Source organism: Mustela nivalis, assembly GCF_964662115.1.
Source record: "Mustela nivalis genome assembly, chromosome: 1".
NCBI lineage: Eukaryota > Metazoa > Chordata > Mammalia > Carnivora > Mustelidae > Mustela > Mustela nivalis.
The window spans coordinates 26,326,241-26,340,310 of NC_139020.1; the positions used below are offsets into that span (position 1 = coordinate 26,326,241).

The 14,070-nt window shown below is 36.3% G+C and overlaps 1 protein-coding gene across 3 annotated transcripts in view; it reads right to left on the bottom strand.

The window, feature by feature from the left end:
• LOC309843691 (uncharacterized protein) overlaps positions 1-14,070 on the bottom strand; it is a 560,969-nt gene that overhangs the window by 76,212 nt on the left and 470,687 nt on the right. The window contains exons 1-2 of one of the 3 annotated variants that reach the window (XR_014300282.1): positions 3,969-4,260; positions 2,760-3,373 (exon numbers count right to left, since the gene is read on the bottom strand). The exons of 1 other annotated variant lie outside the window; for it this stretch is intronic. Coding sequence is in view for 1 of the 2 variants with exons in the window: in XM_082689342.1 (XP_082545468.1) it covers positions 3,278-3,373 (96 nt within the window). In the remaining variant the exon portion in view is untranslated. Of the gene's footprint in view, positions 1-2,759; positions 3,374-3,968; positions 4,261-14,070 lie in introns of those variants that run through there. One more of the 3 variants, XM_082689342.1, reaches the window with a different exon arrangement.

Genomic DNA, 14,070 nt, shown 5'->3' on the forward strand with positions numbered 1-14,070 from the left:
AGAAAGAACCGAGCGGGAGTTAGTGTGTTTATGTAAAACAGTGATTTGCTATTTCCAAATTAAAATGTGAAAATAAGCTGGTGTCAGAGAGGAGGTGATTCCTCATTTCCACCGCATTGAGCAAGCTCACATCGGCAGCAGACAGCTCTTAATATATGCGTCTGGCTCAGGCTGGTCTCCCAACCAGGAAGCCATCGAATTGTTAATATCACTGCTTTTTTTGTATGCAACACACATCATTTTCTCGCTCTTTGTCGTAGACCTCTCCTTTTATTTTAAGCTTAGTATGATCTGATTTTCCAAATCATATTTTATAGCTCCAAATAATATTATTCTGTGACAGCTTAGACAGAAATGCAGAAAAAAGTGGCATCCATCTATCCATATACAGCATAAAGTAGTTTATATAAACAAAGTCACCCACTTAAATCTCTACTCACCTTTAAGGAGTAAGAGAAAAGCTTTATCAATGATAGTCTTAGAAAAGATAGTTAATATGCAGGAAGGTTACACAGGGAGGGTTCAAAGAATGCACGATGATTAGTAAAAAATAAACATCACTGCATTCTAAATTCAGCCTTGGTACCTTTCCTCTACGAAAAAGAAGTTAACATATAGTCTAATTCATAGATATAATAACACAAAAAATACTGCATTTGAAATAGATTATATCTGATATCACTATAAACAATAAACAACCATCCCTTACATGATTTTAGAACTAAATTTATGAAACATCATTTACATATGATTTATGATTATGATAAATCAGGTGTAGCTATATACCTGTGTGTGATATTGTTTTATATACGAGATAGTTTCTGATCTGTTGGATAAACATTGCTATTAAATATAATCAAGTTTCTTGCACTTGTAGATACACACACATATAGAGTTCTTTGTATTGAGAAACTTGGGCTTTTAGAAGTGTTTAAAGATAATGAAAATGTGGTTCAAAGAAGTAAAAGATAAACACTATCAAAAGTCTACTGTTTATATTACCTCCTTTCAGCTGGAGTTTTAAGACGAATGTTCATACACACACATACATGCACTTAAAATTTCAGAGATTCTCCATGAATAAAATAGGTGATATAAGGAATCTGAATAGGCACAATGTGGATACATGCTTTAACATATTTTACGTGGCTTGTATAGAGGAAGAACATGTTTACGATATGGCAGTATCAAATTTTTTAGGAAATATAACTCATGGGTGATTTGTAGCGTATGATAGTTCAAACATGAGTAATTGTAACAAATCCAATGAAAAGGTGAACAAAGACTCCATACAGTGTTCTAAAGTACATTCATAAATTTATTTTAACAATGCAGAAGGTACATAGAATTTATAGCACCCATGTAAAGCATTAGAGTTAAAAGAATGAAATCATTTTGGTTCTTCTACTATGAGCAGTCTCTCATCTCCATTGTGTATCTTGGTATCTGCAATATTATTGTAAAATTTGTAAATAGATTTAATATATTGATTCTACTTATAAGAAATCAATATTTGATGTGGCAATGTCTAACAGTGTTCAAATATGACACATTACTTATAGTTGGAGTAGTTTATAAAACTAAAATTCTCATCAAACTCAAACTATGCAGCTCAGGGTCCGTTGACAGATGAACCAGAGCAGTCTGACTTTAGAGGTGGTGTTTACTGATTTATCTCCCATAGGTCCATGATACATACAAAGTAAAATATAAAGACTAAAAGGCACCATATTTTTGCTAATTATTGATAACTCTTACAACAAGAGAATGTCTTGTTATAATAGGACATACAAAGTATTTTGTCTGGTTAAAAGACTAAGGAAAACTCTGGCAATAAATACCAAGTATAAAGTAACATTCTTCTTAAATCAGTAGTAAAATCTAATAGGGTCAGTAAAGAAGATTGTAAATGATTTATTTCTAGGCCTCGAGCATGATTATAGCTACACATTACATATTCTGAGCCACAGTTACATGGAGACATATAGGACTTATTTAAGAAGCTAATGTATATATTTCTATGCAAATGACCAAAGTTATAAATATAAGCCACTCTCTTCAGTATTAACTGAAGAGGTATATTCTCTTAGACTAGCCACCTTAAAATACATCCAAAGAAGCATTTTAAAAACACCTGTCTTTTAACTTTGCTTCTTACACAGTTATCTTACACTGTTTTTATAGGGTTGTTTTAATATCATACAAATGCTATTCAGTGCAACTAAGTAATCATTTTTGAGTACAGTTTCTGAAAATAGTATTTTGGGGGGTGGGTCATGATGAAGACATTGCTGATTTATAAAGAAGAGCATTGTTCTTTTCTCCTAGGCAGAATCTATGTATGTTCTTTTGTTCTGGTGGTAACTGCAGACAATCAATAAGGTCCAAAGCTGCTGGTTCCCCTCCGCCTAGGTCCCAAGAGCCTGACTTGTGATGTTCCTAAAATACCTCACAAGTTAGGGTCTCAGGGACTAGGAAAAGTCTGGTTTGATGCGGTAGAATTCTTCTTCCAGTAATAAGGCTAGCTTAGAAATCACAGTTGGGTTCAGTTAAACTTTTTCCTCTAAATACTAATTAAAATACATATGTAGAAATAGATATGATATATAAAAGTTAGGATTAGCTGAATATTCACAACGACCACTTATAGACTAATTCCAGACCTTAAAATAATGAAGAATATGAGAAACAATGCAGACAATGAACAGTTAAGAGTCATTCCATCAGCTCCAAAGAAAGAGACTAAAAATGGGTTAAAATCGGTTTCCAGCAGATTTGTACAGCAACACCATAGCCTCTATTACATTAAAGAAGGATTATATGCCAGTTAATGGGACCCTAATTGAAATTTTGCTTCCCATTACACTTCTATACAGTACAACTGTTAAGGTGGGCCAAGGACACATAACACTTTAAATCTGATTTCAATATATACTGCTGCAGTTAAGAATAAAACAAAAACTTTTTTGCATGTCATAATTTAATACCTCCAAAGCTTGATTTTTCTCTCTGAATCTCCAAACTATTCAGACACCAAATATTTCCATGCATACTCTGTAGCTATTTGAGCAATGCCACTCAATAAACATGTAACTTAAAATGCTGGCAACATGAGAAGAAAAAAAAAAGACTCTATTTCTTAAATAATTGCATTATAAAGCTCAATACTTTTGAAAATACACAATCCCAATCCTGTATATTCACTGAATTTCCTCCGCTCTTTTAGCCTTGTTTGTGGTTCAAGAACAGAATTGGTACTTTAGGAATGATCCAAGGTTTAGTAGCATAGAACGCAGGGTATAACAATCGGACCAGCCATAACATAACAGTCCTGGCCACAGAAGTAGATTCTGGTTCTTCTGAAGTGGTTGATCTTAAAAGGGAAAAGAGGAGGAAAAAAAATGGAAAGAATTAGAATGTTTTCCTGCAGAACAGGTGAATCATCCATTTCCAAGTAAGCTGCAAGGAAAGCTATGCTGAACAAAATATTTGCTAACTGGCCCCCCTCCTCCACCCTAGTACCACACCCCTTTCCAACCACCACCCCCCACCCCCTGTCCAGATCTTTACTTTGCCTTGTAAGACTTTAAATATTCTGCTCCATGATGTAATGCATCATTATATAAGATCTCTTTCTGTTTATCATTTGATTTTCCATACTGAATCCGTTATGGCTTAAAATAGTAAATAGTTAAAAAAAAATAAAATAAAAAAGCAGCACTCACAAAAAGCAAAAAAGAAAACAGTCCTTAGATATAAGTCCATGCTTTTCCTTAAAACTGAATATGGCTTTACAATTTTTGACCATAGCATTCAACCAATTATTAGAATGAAAAATCTCACCCCTCCATAAATATGACATTAACATAATTATACCACCCCCATCACGGAGACCCATCCTCCTTAGGGAATACATCTGATGCTCCAAAGATGGAAATCAGTCAGATTTTAGTTGCTCTCCAACGTACCTTTGCTTCTCACTGACTGACTGGCTTTTACCCTCCACGCACTCACACGCCACCCCCTCCCCTCGGCTAGACACGGATGCCCGAGCGAGCACGCGCGCGCACAGGCATACAGACACCCAGCGAGTGGCGAGGCACAGCATCTGATGCTGACTCAGAGCGCTTCTGTGTGCAGGGGGTGGCCGCGGCTGGTATTTTCACTGCGTTCATCATTAACATTAACTCACAGTCTAGCATCCACCCTCTCCCAGACCTGCGGGACTGCAGCATTTGCATGACGCTGTCACTCTAGCCTTTGCAGGTCAGATGATGGGGGTGGGGGGGTGGGTGGAAGCAAAGGAAAGGAAAGAAAGAAAAGGACTGGAAAAAAAAAAAAAAAAAAAGCCCCAAGACTCTTGTAAGAAATGCATTTGTTTCTTCCAGGGTCTCCTGATTTTTCTACCTTTCTACTTCCTCTGTGGCTAGGTCTCAGTTGTTTGACATCTTTCCGGAAGAAAATGTCTTGTGTTTCAATGAGCCAGTAGTCAGTTGGCCCTCCCCTCCCCTCACACTCAGATCCCCACCCCTTACTCCCCCTAATCAATAAGACGGATCTCTAAATGCAGCTGTGGAAACAGGCTCTGACACAGTCGCACCCTGGATCCACTACCTCAGAGAGCAGGCAGCCAGGCTCACATGTGTGAGAGAGAGGGGGACACAAAATGCCAGCAATTTTGTAACAGTCCCAGACTTCATTCTACGCCTTCTTTTTTTTGCCCCCCCCCCCCCCGGCTGAAGAAAGAGCAAAAGGAGTGTTTCCACTTCTATATGGAGATCCAAACATCCCAAGGGACACACGAGTGAGACCGATGTGTATAGATCCATCATTTCTATTTAATGAGCAAAACTACAATTTTAATAAAAATAATTGCTTAATATTTTTATTAGCTGTGCTCTCAGTTCACAGGAATTATAAGGTCTGCCAGGATCTGAATCATCAACATGATTTAAACTGTGTTGAAATCCTAATTTGCTGGAAGGAAATCAACCAACAGGATATTAATATAGTTTTTATTTTTATTTTTTGATTGAAGAACTTCTAAAAATAAGAGCAAATAGCGGCGTGTTGGTGAATAGGTAAAGGCTTTTGAGATTAAGACATGCTTGCGGGCGATAACTATTAAGGACTGAATATAGGCTCACATAAAATATGGATTTGTGTACATATATGAAAACAATCTACTATGTGCCTTGTTACAAAAGGAGCTAAAATGTTGGGCTGAACACAGTCGTGTTTGTACTACAGTATTTCACAACAGAAAAGACAGCATATAGGTGGTTAGCCACTTCATTTGTTCTTCAATTGTTCTTTTTAATGACTGAATGTGGTAAGCTGCCTACCTTTCCTTTCTACGTGAGCGATATTTCTGAACTGCTTGCCAGCCAGATCTAGCCATCGGTGACTCTGCAGCATGCAGGAAATACATACAAAGGAAAGAAAAGTACGACAATTCTCAAGCCCACTGTAATGCTGTCTGGTGCTGTAGAAATTTCAGTTTACTCACACAGACAGATCCCAGCATGCATTGCAGCGCCGCAGCCCCCACCAAGGCAGCAGTTTGGCCACCGATGAGCGGCAACAAACGTGAAGGACAACCATTTGCAGAGGTTCCAAAGAAAACATCACACAACCCTTACAGAGAAAGACGCATCTGCAGGAGGAGAGGTATCTCTCAAATCAGCTCCTACAGGCTCCTGATTTAAAAGAAAAAAGCACAGAAGAAAAGGAAACCTTAAGCACGAAAACAAACAAACAAACAAAAAAAACCCCACAAATAATAAAAGAAGTGGGCACCCAAAGAAAACATGGAGTTAAGTACACACTGTCTCACGTGAGAGAAAGGCAGGAAAGAGAAGCTTGAGAGAGGGAGAAAGAAGAGGAAATGGAGAAATGGGAAGAGGGAGGAGGGATGAAAGAGGGGGAGAAAGAAACAGGAAGTAAAAAGAGCACAGAACGCCTGGGCCATGAAGCAACAACTAACACGAAATTAGACTTCAGAAACTCGAGACTCCGGAATCGTGCTCAAGCTTAGAACTTAATGAAAAACGACAACAGAAATGAACACATGTCCAGCATAGCTTAAGATTCTTATTTTCGGGTAACAGATGCCTGCTGACTTCTTCCTTCCTGTTCTACGTGTAGAGAACTGGTCATCTCTCAAAGTCTCTTTGCTCTTTGCTCAAACCATCTTTTTTTGTTTTTTGTTTTTGTTTTTTTTCTTAAGCTCTCTAGCATCTGTCTCCTTTATGCTATTTCTTTTCTAGACAGTGCCCACAATACTCTGGATAAATTAATGTCATGACCTTGCTATGGCTATCAGACATAAAATGTCGACTATTTTAATAATTGAACATGCGCTTACAGCAAACTGCCTATTGATATCTTAGCTCTGTGCACTATCTGCACAAGCACCTCACTCTTGGCTCTGCGAATCAGAAACAACAGATGCAAATACAACTTTCCCCCACCCTGGCCGAATCCACGACATCTCTTTTTCTTACATTCCGAGACAGACACACACATCACTCAACTTTACAGGAGGCATAAAAATATTAACGAAGGAGGTTAAAAAATCAAGGGGGAATAAATGTTTGGAGACAAATAATGATTATAACTGAGTGGCCATGCATTTAAAATATTTATATCCGAACAGGAGTTAGGCAGTTTCGAGTGTCCAGGCTTCTGTCAAGACCACCATTAGGACCAATGGGAATGCAGACTTGATTAAATCAATATTTATTTGAAAGAAGATGTTGTGATCAATCAGTTCAATTGCCGCTGTCATAGATACGGGTTTAAGGTCTCTTCTGATTCTAATTTCTAATCATCAATACTAAGATATCCCTGAGTGAGGCTTTGACTATGGCTGAAGTGTTTATAAAGGAAAAATTTCACCCTGCTTTATATTTCATTTAAGCAACGCTAATGCAAGTATGGTCTTGCTAGAGCAATTATTTTTATATGTTATTTTCTATGTTTTCTTTCTTAAAAATATAACCAAGATAGATATGACTGTATATCAAATGACATATTAAGCTAGAGGAAGCAATAACTATTCTGCAATACTTTAATACAACCTGTCCTCCACCTTACTGCTAAGGCAGTGAGGGATCTTTTATTTCTTATAAAGGTCATTTGAAATCAGTGTAATTATGGGAATCATATTTAAAAACACTGGTGGGGTCTGGGGTAAGAGAGAGGACAAGAAAAAGATTTACAGTTCAAACTTGCATTCAAAATTCATGGCTATGTAGGAAAAAAATATGTGTGTGTGTGTGTGTGTATAATTTTACTAGCTGCATAGTATTTTCTTTGTTTTACTTAACCTACACTCTCTAAGAAGGTACATGTAGGTATTAAAGATAAGTAAAAGTAAAAATTGATTTCCTCGGTTGCCTTAACCATATTTCAGTGTATAACAGCACACATGGCTGGTGGTTACCGTTTTGGACAATGCAGCTATAGAACATTTCCACCCTTGAAGAAAGTTTTATTGGACATTGCTGACTTAAACTGTCCTTGTGAAAAGTTTGTAGCATAACTGATCATTGGGTCCTGATGCTTTCATTCCAGTCTATTCTGGAAGAATTAATTTATATTGATTTTTTTGAACATCAAAAAGAAGACAACTTCTAACTGAAGAGCATCAAGTGCTTTAGTTTACTAATAGTTTTGACATATGCAAGATTACTTAAAGGGAGGGGTTATAAAGAAAATAACTTTAAGGTAGTTGGTAACAAAACCATCAGAAGACATATGCAAAAAGAAACACTACTGCAGTACCTGGGTGGCTCAGTGGGTTAAGCCTCTGCCTTCAGCTCAGATCATAATCTCAGGGTCCTAGGATCGAGCCCCACATGGAGCCCCGCATTGGGCTCTCTGCTTAGCAGGAAGCCTGCTTCCCTCTCTGTCTCTGCCTGCCTCTCTGCCAGCTTGTGATCTCTCTCTGTGTCAAATAAATAAATAAAACCTTAAAAAAAATAGTTCCAAAAAGAAACACTCCTGCTAAAGTCTCTGAATAAATCTGACAGATGCTTATTCGTCTAAGTTTTCCAGAAATGAGAGCCATGTTCTTTCTCGTGTCCAACAACATATATTACATCTTTCATTTTCAATATTTCAAAATATTTTCATTTTCAATAAAGAAGGGATGTAATAGGGGCTCCTGGGTGTCTCACTGAGTTAAGCATCTGATTTGGGCTCCGGTCATGATCTCAGGGTCCTGAGATGGAGCTCAGCAGGGAGTCTGCTTGTCTCTCTCCCTCTCCCCCTGTCCCTCTTGTAACACATGTTCTGTCTCTCTTTCAAATAAATGAATAAAATCTTAAAAAAAAAAAAGGGGGGGGGATATAATAGTAGTGAGAAGCAAAAATCCAGGGAAAAAAAAGCAATCTTTAAAAATCCTACCATACAAGGAAAGAGTAGCAGTTAAAGAGCATCAACAACTACGGTCAGACATTTTTTAAAAAGAAAGTAGTAATTAAAGGGTAAGGGAGATAAAAATCAGGTGCCAACAAACAAGGTTGATTTGGTTGGGAATTTTCTTTTGAATAAGACATTGGCAAAAAAAAAAAAAAAAAAAAAAAAGCAAAACAGGCGTGCGCGTGTGTGAGTGTACCTTAAGGTAATTTTGAGTTACTAATGAGATTCTGGAACCAATTATCTTAAACAAAATAAAAATAAAGTATAATACAGATTTGAGTTACTATTCTAGAAATTTTATGGTGAAGGAGACAGTTTTTAACCAGGGAAAAACCTGACCTACATCTTCCTCTCAAAGTTTAGTATTTGGACTAGAGGGTGATTCAGTGTTTAGCTCAGACACTTTTTGACTGGGATGCAAAAGGCTTATTTGTCAACCTGGATTTTTTTTTTTTTTTTTTTTTAATCTCTCTCTTGATCAGTACAGAGCATCGCAACTGGGATGGAAAAATAATCACATAGGTTTCTCTTCCTTTCAGGGATTATCCTTTAGACCCTGGTACATGAAATCGAATGTTCATTCCTCTCTCAAGAAAATGCATATGATAGTAACTCTCAATGGGAATCTCTCTTCCTATCTTTTTTTTTTCCCCCTCTTCCCCTCCCTGCCTCTGCTTTCCCCAAGTGTGCAACCCCTTGTCCGTCCAGCCTGTCATCAATATCCACCAAGGGACCCCATTCAATGCCACACCAGTGAGATGAGCCCTGAGGAGAGCTTGTCTGAGGCAGGGTAATTAGAGCAAGAACATGAACTTGAGGGAGGTCTTGAGGGGAAAGTGATAGTAACAACCACACATCGGAACAAACAGGTCTTGAGGATGCTGGTGGAATATTCCAGGAAATCAAGAAAAAAAGAAAAGGAAAAAAAAAAAAGAAAAAGGCAGGGTATGATAATGAGAGGCAATTTAGAGACCATGAAAAATTATGCCATATCAAATTATATGTAAATCTGGAAGAGTATTTTCTGATAGTTAGCAGGATTATGCACACCAATAATAAGAGGGCATTTCTGCTTGTTGATGTGCAAGTGAATGAGAAAAGAATCATTCTTGACTTTTTAAGATGGGACATAAATAGAAAGGATTTAAATGATATAGACTGACTTCAGAATTATTGAATATTTAGAGCTTGAATATTATGACAAAGGGGCAATAATAATGTCTATTTTAGCTACTATGATTCTAGAAAAATACCATTTTTTTTTTACGTTCTGTATACAACACTTCTAAACGAAGTGGGAAGTGGGAAAGAAGCTAATCTATGAGTCAAAAAACTGGGTTTAGTGCCAATTCAGTAAATAATAGTTTACGGGCTTGGATAAGTCACTTAACTCTCAGAACTGTGGTTCCTGTCCCTTTAAAATTGGGAGGGATGACTAGGTTAATCATTAAGGCCTAATTCAGCTCTAAAGAATTGTGCAATGGAAGAGGAGTAAAATTAGAAACACGTGGTGGTCATTACTACTTACTAGTTAGATATTTGTACACATGATTGTCTCATTTGGTCATCATAGTACTGTTAGTAACATCTATCTCCAGAAAGATCAATGATAGCCTTTCCTATGTCCCAGTGATGTCTCATGGAATAACTAAATCTCAAAAATTTCATTTCATATTATTTTCAGAATACGGTAATATTAAAATTTCTATTAGATATTTTATGTGGTTTACCCTATTTACATTTAAATTTTCACTAACATGAAATAATATATAAAATATTTTTCATTTTAGAACTAAGGACAGAGGAACTTTTTAAGATTTAGAAAAATGTATATATACTGTTATGGTACATGCACTAAGGGGAGGAAGTCATTATTTCCTTAGATAACTTACCTGTGAAAATTAGCCTATATGGATAAAAAAAATTTAGAATTGGTTGAATAGACCTATTTCAGCTTTAATAATGCATTCAAAATGTCAAGCTAAAATATGTCAGGTTATAAAACCTCCTTAAGTAGCTCTTTGAAATTTTAAATGAAAAAAATCAGAAAATCAGGTGAATCATAGGTTTGAAAATTTCTGTCAACTACCAAAAACTTTTAAAACATCTTTTTCTTGCCTTTTAAAAATACTCATTTTGAATGCTGCTTAATTTGGGTGGAATAAAGTTATTAATGGATAGTTATTATTCTGATTGCTCATAATCATTCCTATTCTAGATTTTTTAGTTTCCTTCAATATGAAAAATATGCTAATTTCATAGGGGTTTATCCCTCATAAAGAAAAAAAGTATTTTATATTTTTATATATTAATATTTTTATATTTTATCCACTGATCATGATAGGTAAGAAGGGAGCACAAATGATTAAGTAAGTTATCTTAAAAGTATTCTCTCTATAGATACTTATATTTCCTTCTTGATTTTTTTCTATTAAAAATGCTTAGTTTTGAAACCTCACATCATTCAATCATAAGTGTCCAAGGCTGAATTTTCACTTTGTCATCTCTATGCTCAGTGATAGAAACTGTTTCCTGATTAATATTTTTTTAGAAGTATAAACACTGGGAGACAGATGTAACTCTTCAAAACATATTTTCATTAGAAAAGAATGCATATAACGTAACAGTATATACATATTTTTCTAAATCTTAAAAAATTGCTACCTCCCTTAGTTCTAAAATGAAAATATTTTATATCTCAAAACATATCCTGCCACTATACTGTACTCTCCACCACTATTACATAGGTTTCCCATCCGATTTCATAGGATGAAGAAGATTCCATTACATGGGAGTACAGGGGAATGCTTTAAGCATAAAAATCTCATTTAAATATATCTGAACACTAAAGGTTCAAGTGTATCCTGCACTCTCATGCTTTGTTCCCATCCTTTCCAATCAATTGTATTGATTTGTTAAGGGTTAGAGGGTATACTTTCATTGATCAAGGAAACAGCCTGACACAGCAAACTTTCTGAGAAGTCAAGGCAGATCAATTCCACCTTTGCTTCCTTTAGGATACATTTATGGTTATTCATTCTGCATCCCTTAAATTTCATAGTACATAGTTTAAGAAAGGAAATGGATAAAGAATCACTCATTTTCTCAGAAAAAAATAAAATGATACATATCTGGATCTTCCTCACCCTGAATGCTTTTGAACTTGATGGATATTATATCACCTGATCAAGAGATTGGATTGGCCTCCTTTTCTAGTTCACTCGAGAATCCTGTCCCTTTTCAGGATTTTACAAAGTCTTGCGGGGGGGAGGGGAGCTTAAAAAATGTTGAATCCATTTAGAAAATGAGTGTCTGTTTGAGAAAATAAAAATGAAAACACATCATTGTAGCTTTCTTTTCCAGGGCCGCCTACCCATTCATTTGTTTAATGCCTTGGTGGAAAGGGCCCAACTGCTCCCCATCCACAGGTCCTGATAGCTTCATCACTTCAAGAAACTCAAGGATCCCAATTACCTTGGAAAATAATTCTTTAAAAACCTTAATACAGTGTTATATTAGTATATTAATTCTCTTATGAGGGTATTTTGTAAGGCCCTGTACTTGAAACCTCCAGGAGTTACTAGTATTTTCATTTTCATTGTCTTGAAAAGTTACATGCTGTTTAACACCCTTCTTACCCTGTAAATTTTACTTTGGTAACAAAGTAAATATTCATAAAAATTCAAACACCTCATAACTCAAATGGCCCAGGGGCCCATCAGGGTTTTTTTTTTTTTCCTTATATTATTATTTTTAAATTTTTTTTGCAATCATGCTTGATTATATTTCTTTATTTAACAATTTAATTAATTTATTTTCTCTTACATGCCACAAGCCATAACTCATTTGAGAAGGTTCAAGTTTATGTTCAGACACTCTGCCATTATAAAGCTTTGAATTTAGGAGAAACATATTTCCATTCCTGTGCCTGACAGACATGTTTTAAAGTACACATTAAACAAAAGAGAACAGCTTTTCCATTACTAAATGCAGTGATCAGAAAGACAGAAAACTTACTGGTACTCTTAAATGCTAAACCTTTAAAACATTTGCTGGATGACAGCATTATAGAAAAAAAAAATAGTTTCCTTAGCAAAGAATTAAAGCTGAATATGCAACATTTCTTAGGAGCATTGAATAAGTCTATTTGTCCAGCTTACTTTGCAAAGACTGCGTAGAAAACAGCACCATAAACACTTTCAGTCCCCACACAAGGGCTAAACAAAGAGTCCTCTTTCTAGCCATCTAATCGGGTAATTTATTTTTTCAACCATCACATAAATCGAAACACAGCTGTAACCAATGACTTGCAGATCCAGTTCCCAGCCAGCTGGAATCAGTTCTGCTGAAACAGCAAGATTTTTACATTGTTCACTTCTGTACATCTGGAGAAATCATTGAGGTTCAAAGGTGACCAGAAAAGCTCTTTAAATAAATTCAACCGACAGTGAAGATTTGCCTAAGGATCTATAAACTCTGCATTCACTTTTGCAAAATGTTCATTTCATGAAATTAATTCTTATAAAGGCTATTTGCAACCTCCTCTGTATAGACTTTATGAGTTGCTAATTGAATTAAGCACTTAAATGCCTGTTTCTTTCAAACAACTTGCTTAGGGTTCTTCCCAACTTTTCATAGGAGTTGTAGCTATTTAAAGATGGTTACATTAAAACATTATGTTACAAGCAGAAAGGGACTATAAGGACCTGTAACAAAAGCAGATACGAGAAATGTACCCACTCATATCTCAAGTTTAATCTTGTTGAACTAATATAATCCTCTATTTAGATAAAATAAAGGAGAAATACTATCCGAAAGAAGGCAGAGCTGGAACACCTCCATCAAGCCAGGAGGCAAATCCCTAAGGAGCCAGAGTCCTGGAGAGACAAACCCTGATTAGGAATGTTCCACATGCAGTATTACAGGGAGGTGATTCTGGCATTGGAAAAGAATCCTTCCCACCCCCAATAAGAAACAAAAACCAAGATCAACAGCTTTTTTTGCTTTAACCTAGAAGCATATACGTGCACACAGAGCAGAAGTTAAGAATCCCCCCCCCCCAACCACTACCACAACAAAAACTGACACAGGCCATTCTCGATGTAGAAGGCTTTCCGCAAAAGTTGGATCAACTTAGAGCAAACAAACCCAGAAGAAGCAATGTAGCTTGGCATTTAAATCACACACCATAGGGGCACCTGGGTGGCTCAGTGGGTTAAAGCCTCTGCCTTTGGCTCAGGTCATGTCTCAGGGTCCTGGGATCAAGCCCCACATCGGGCTCTCTGCTCAGCAGGGAGCCTGCTTCCCCCTCTCTCTCTGCCTACTTGTGATCTCTCTCTGTCAAATAAATAAATAAAATCTTAAATGAATAAATAAATCACACATCATATATCAGTTGAAAGACATCATTTTCTTTACTAAAGCCATCACAGAGATATTCCTCTTCGGGAGAATGAATGTATGTGTCTGGCCAACTTCTCAATACAGTTTTTATTGTGTCAAAAAAACCATTCACAAACTAATCCCATGTGTTTTATTTTTTCCTCCTTTGGTTAAGTCAATACACAAGTAAACAAATTATCTTCAATAGTTAGCCATCTTACTCAAATAAATGTGGCTATTTCAATCAGGACTTCCTTATGA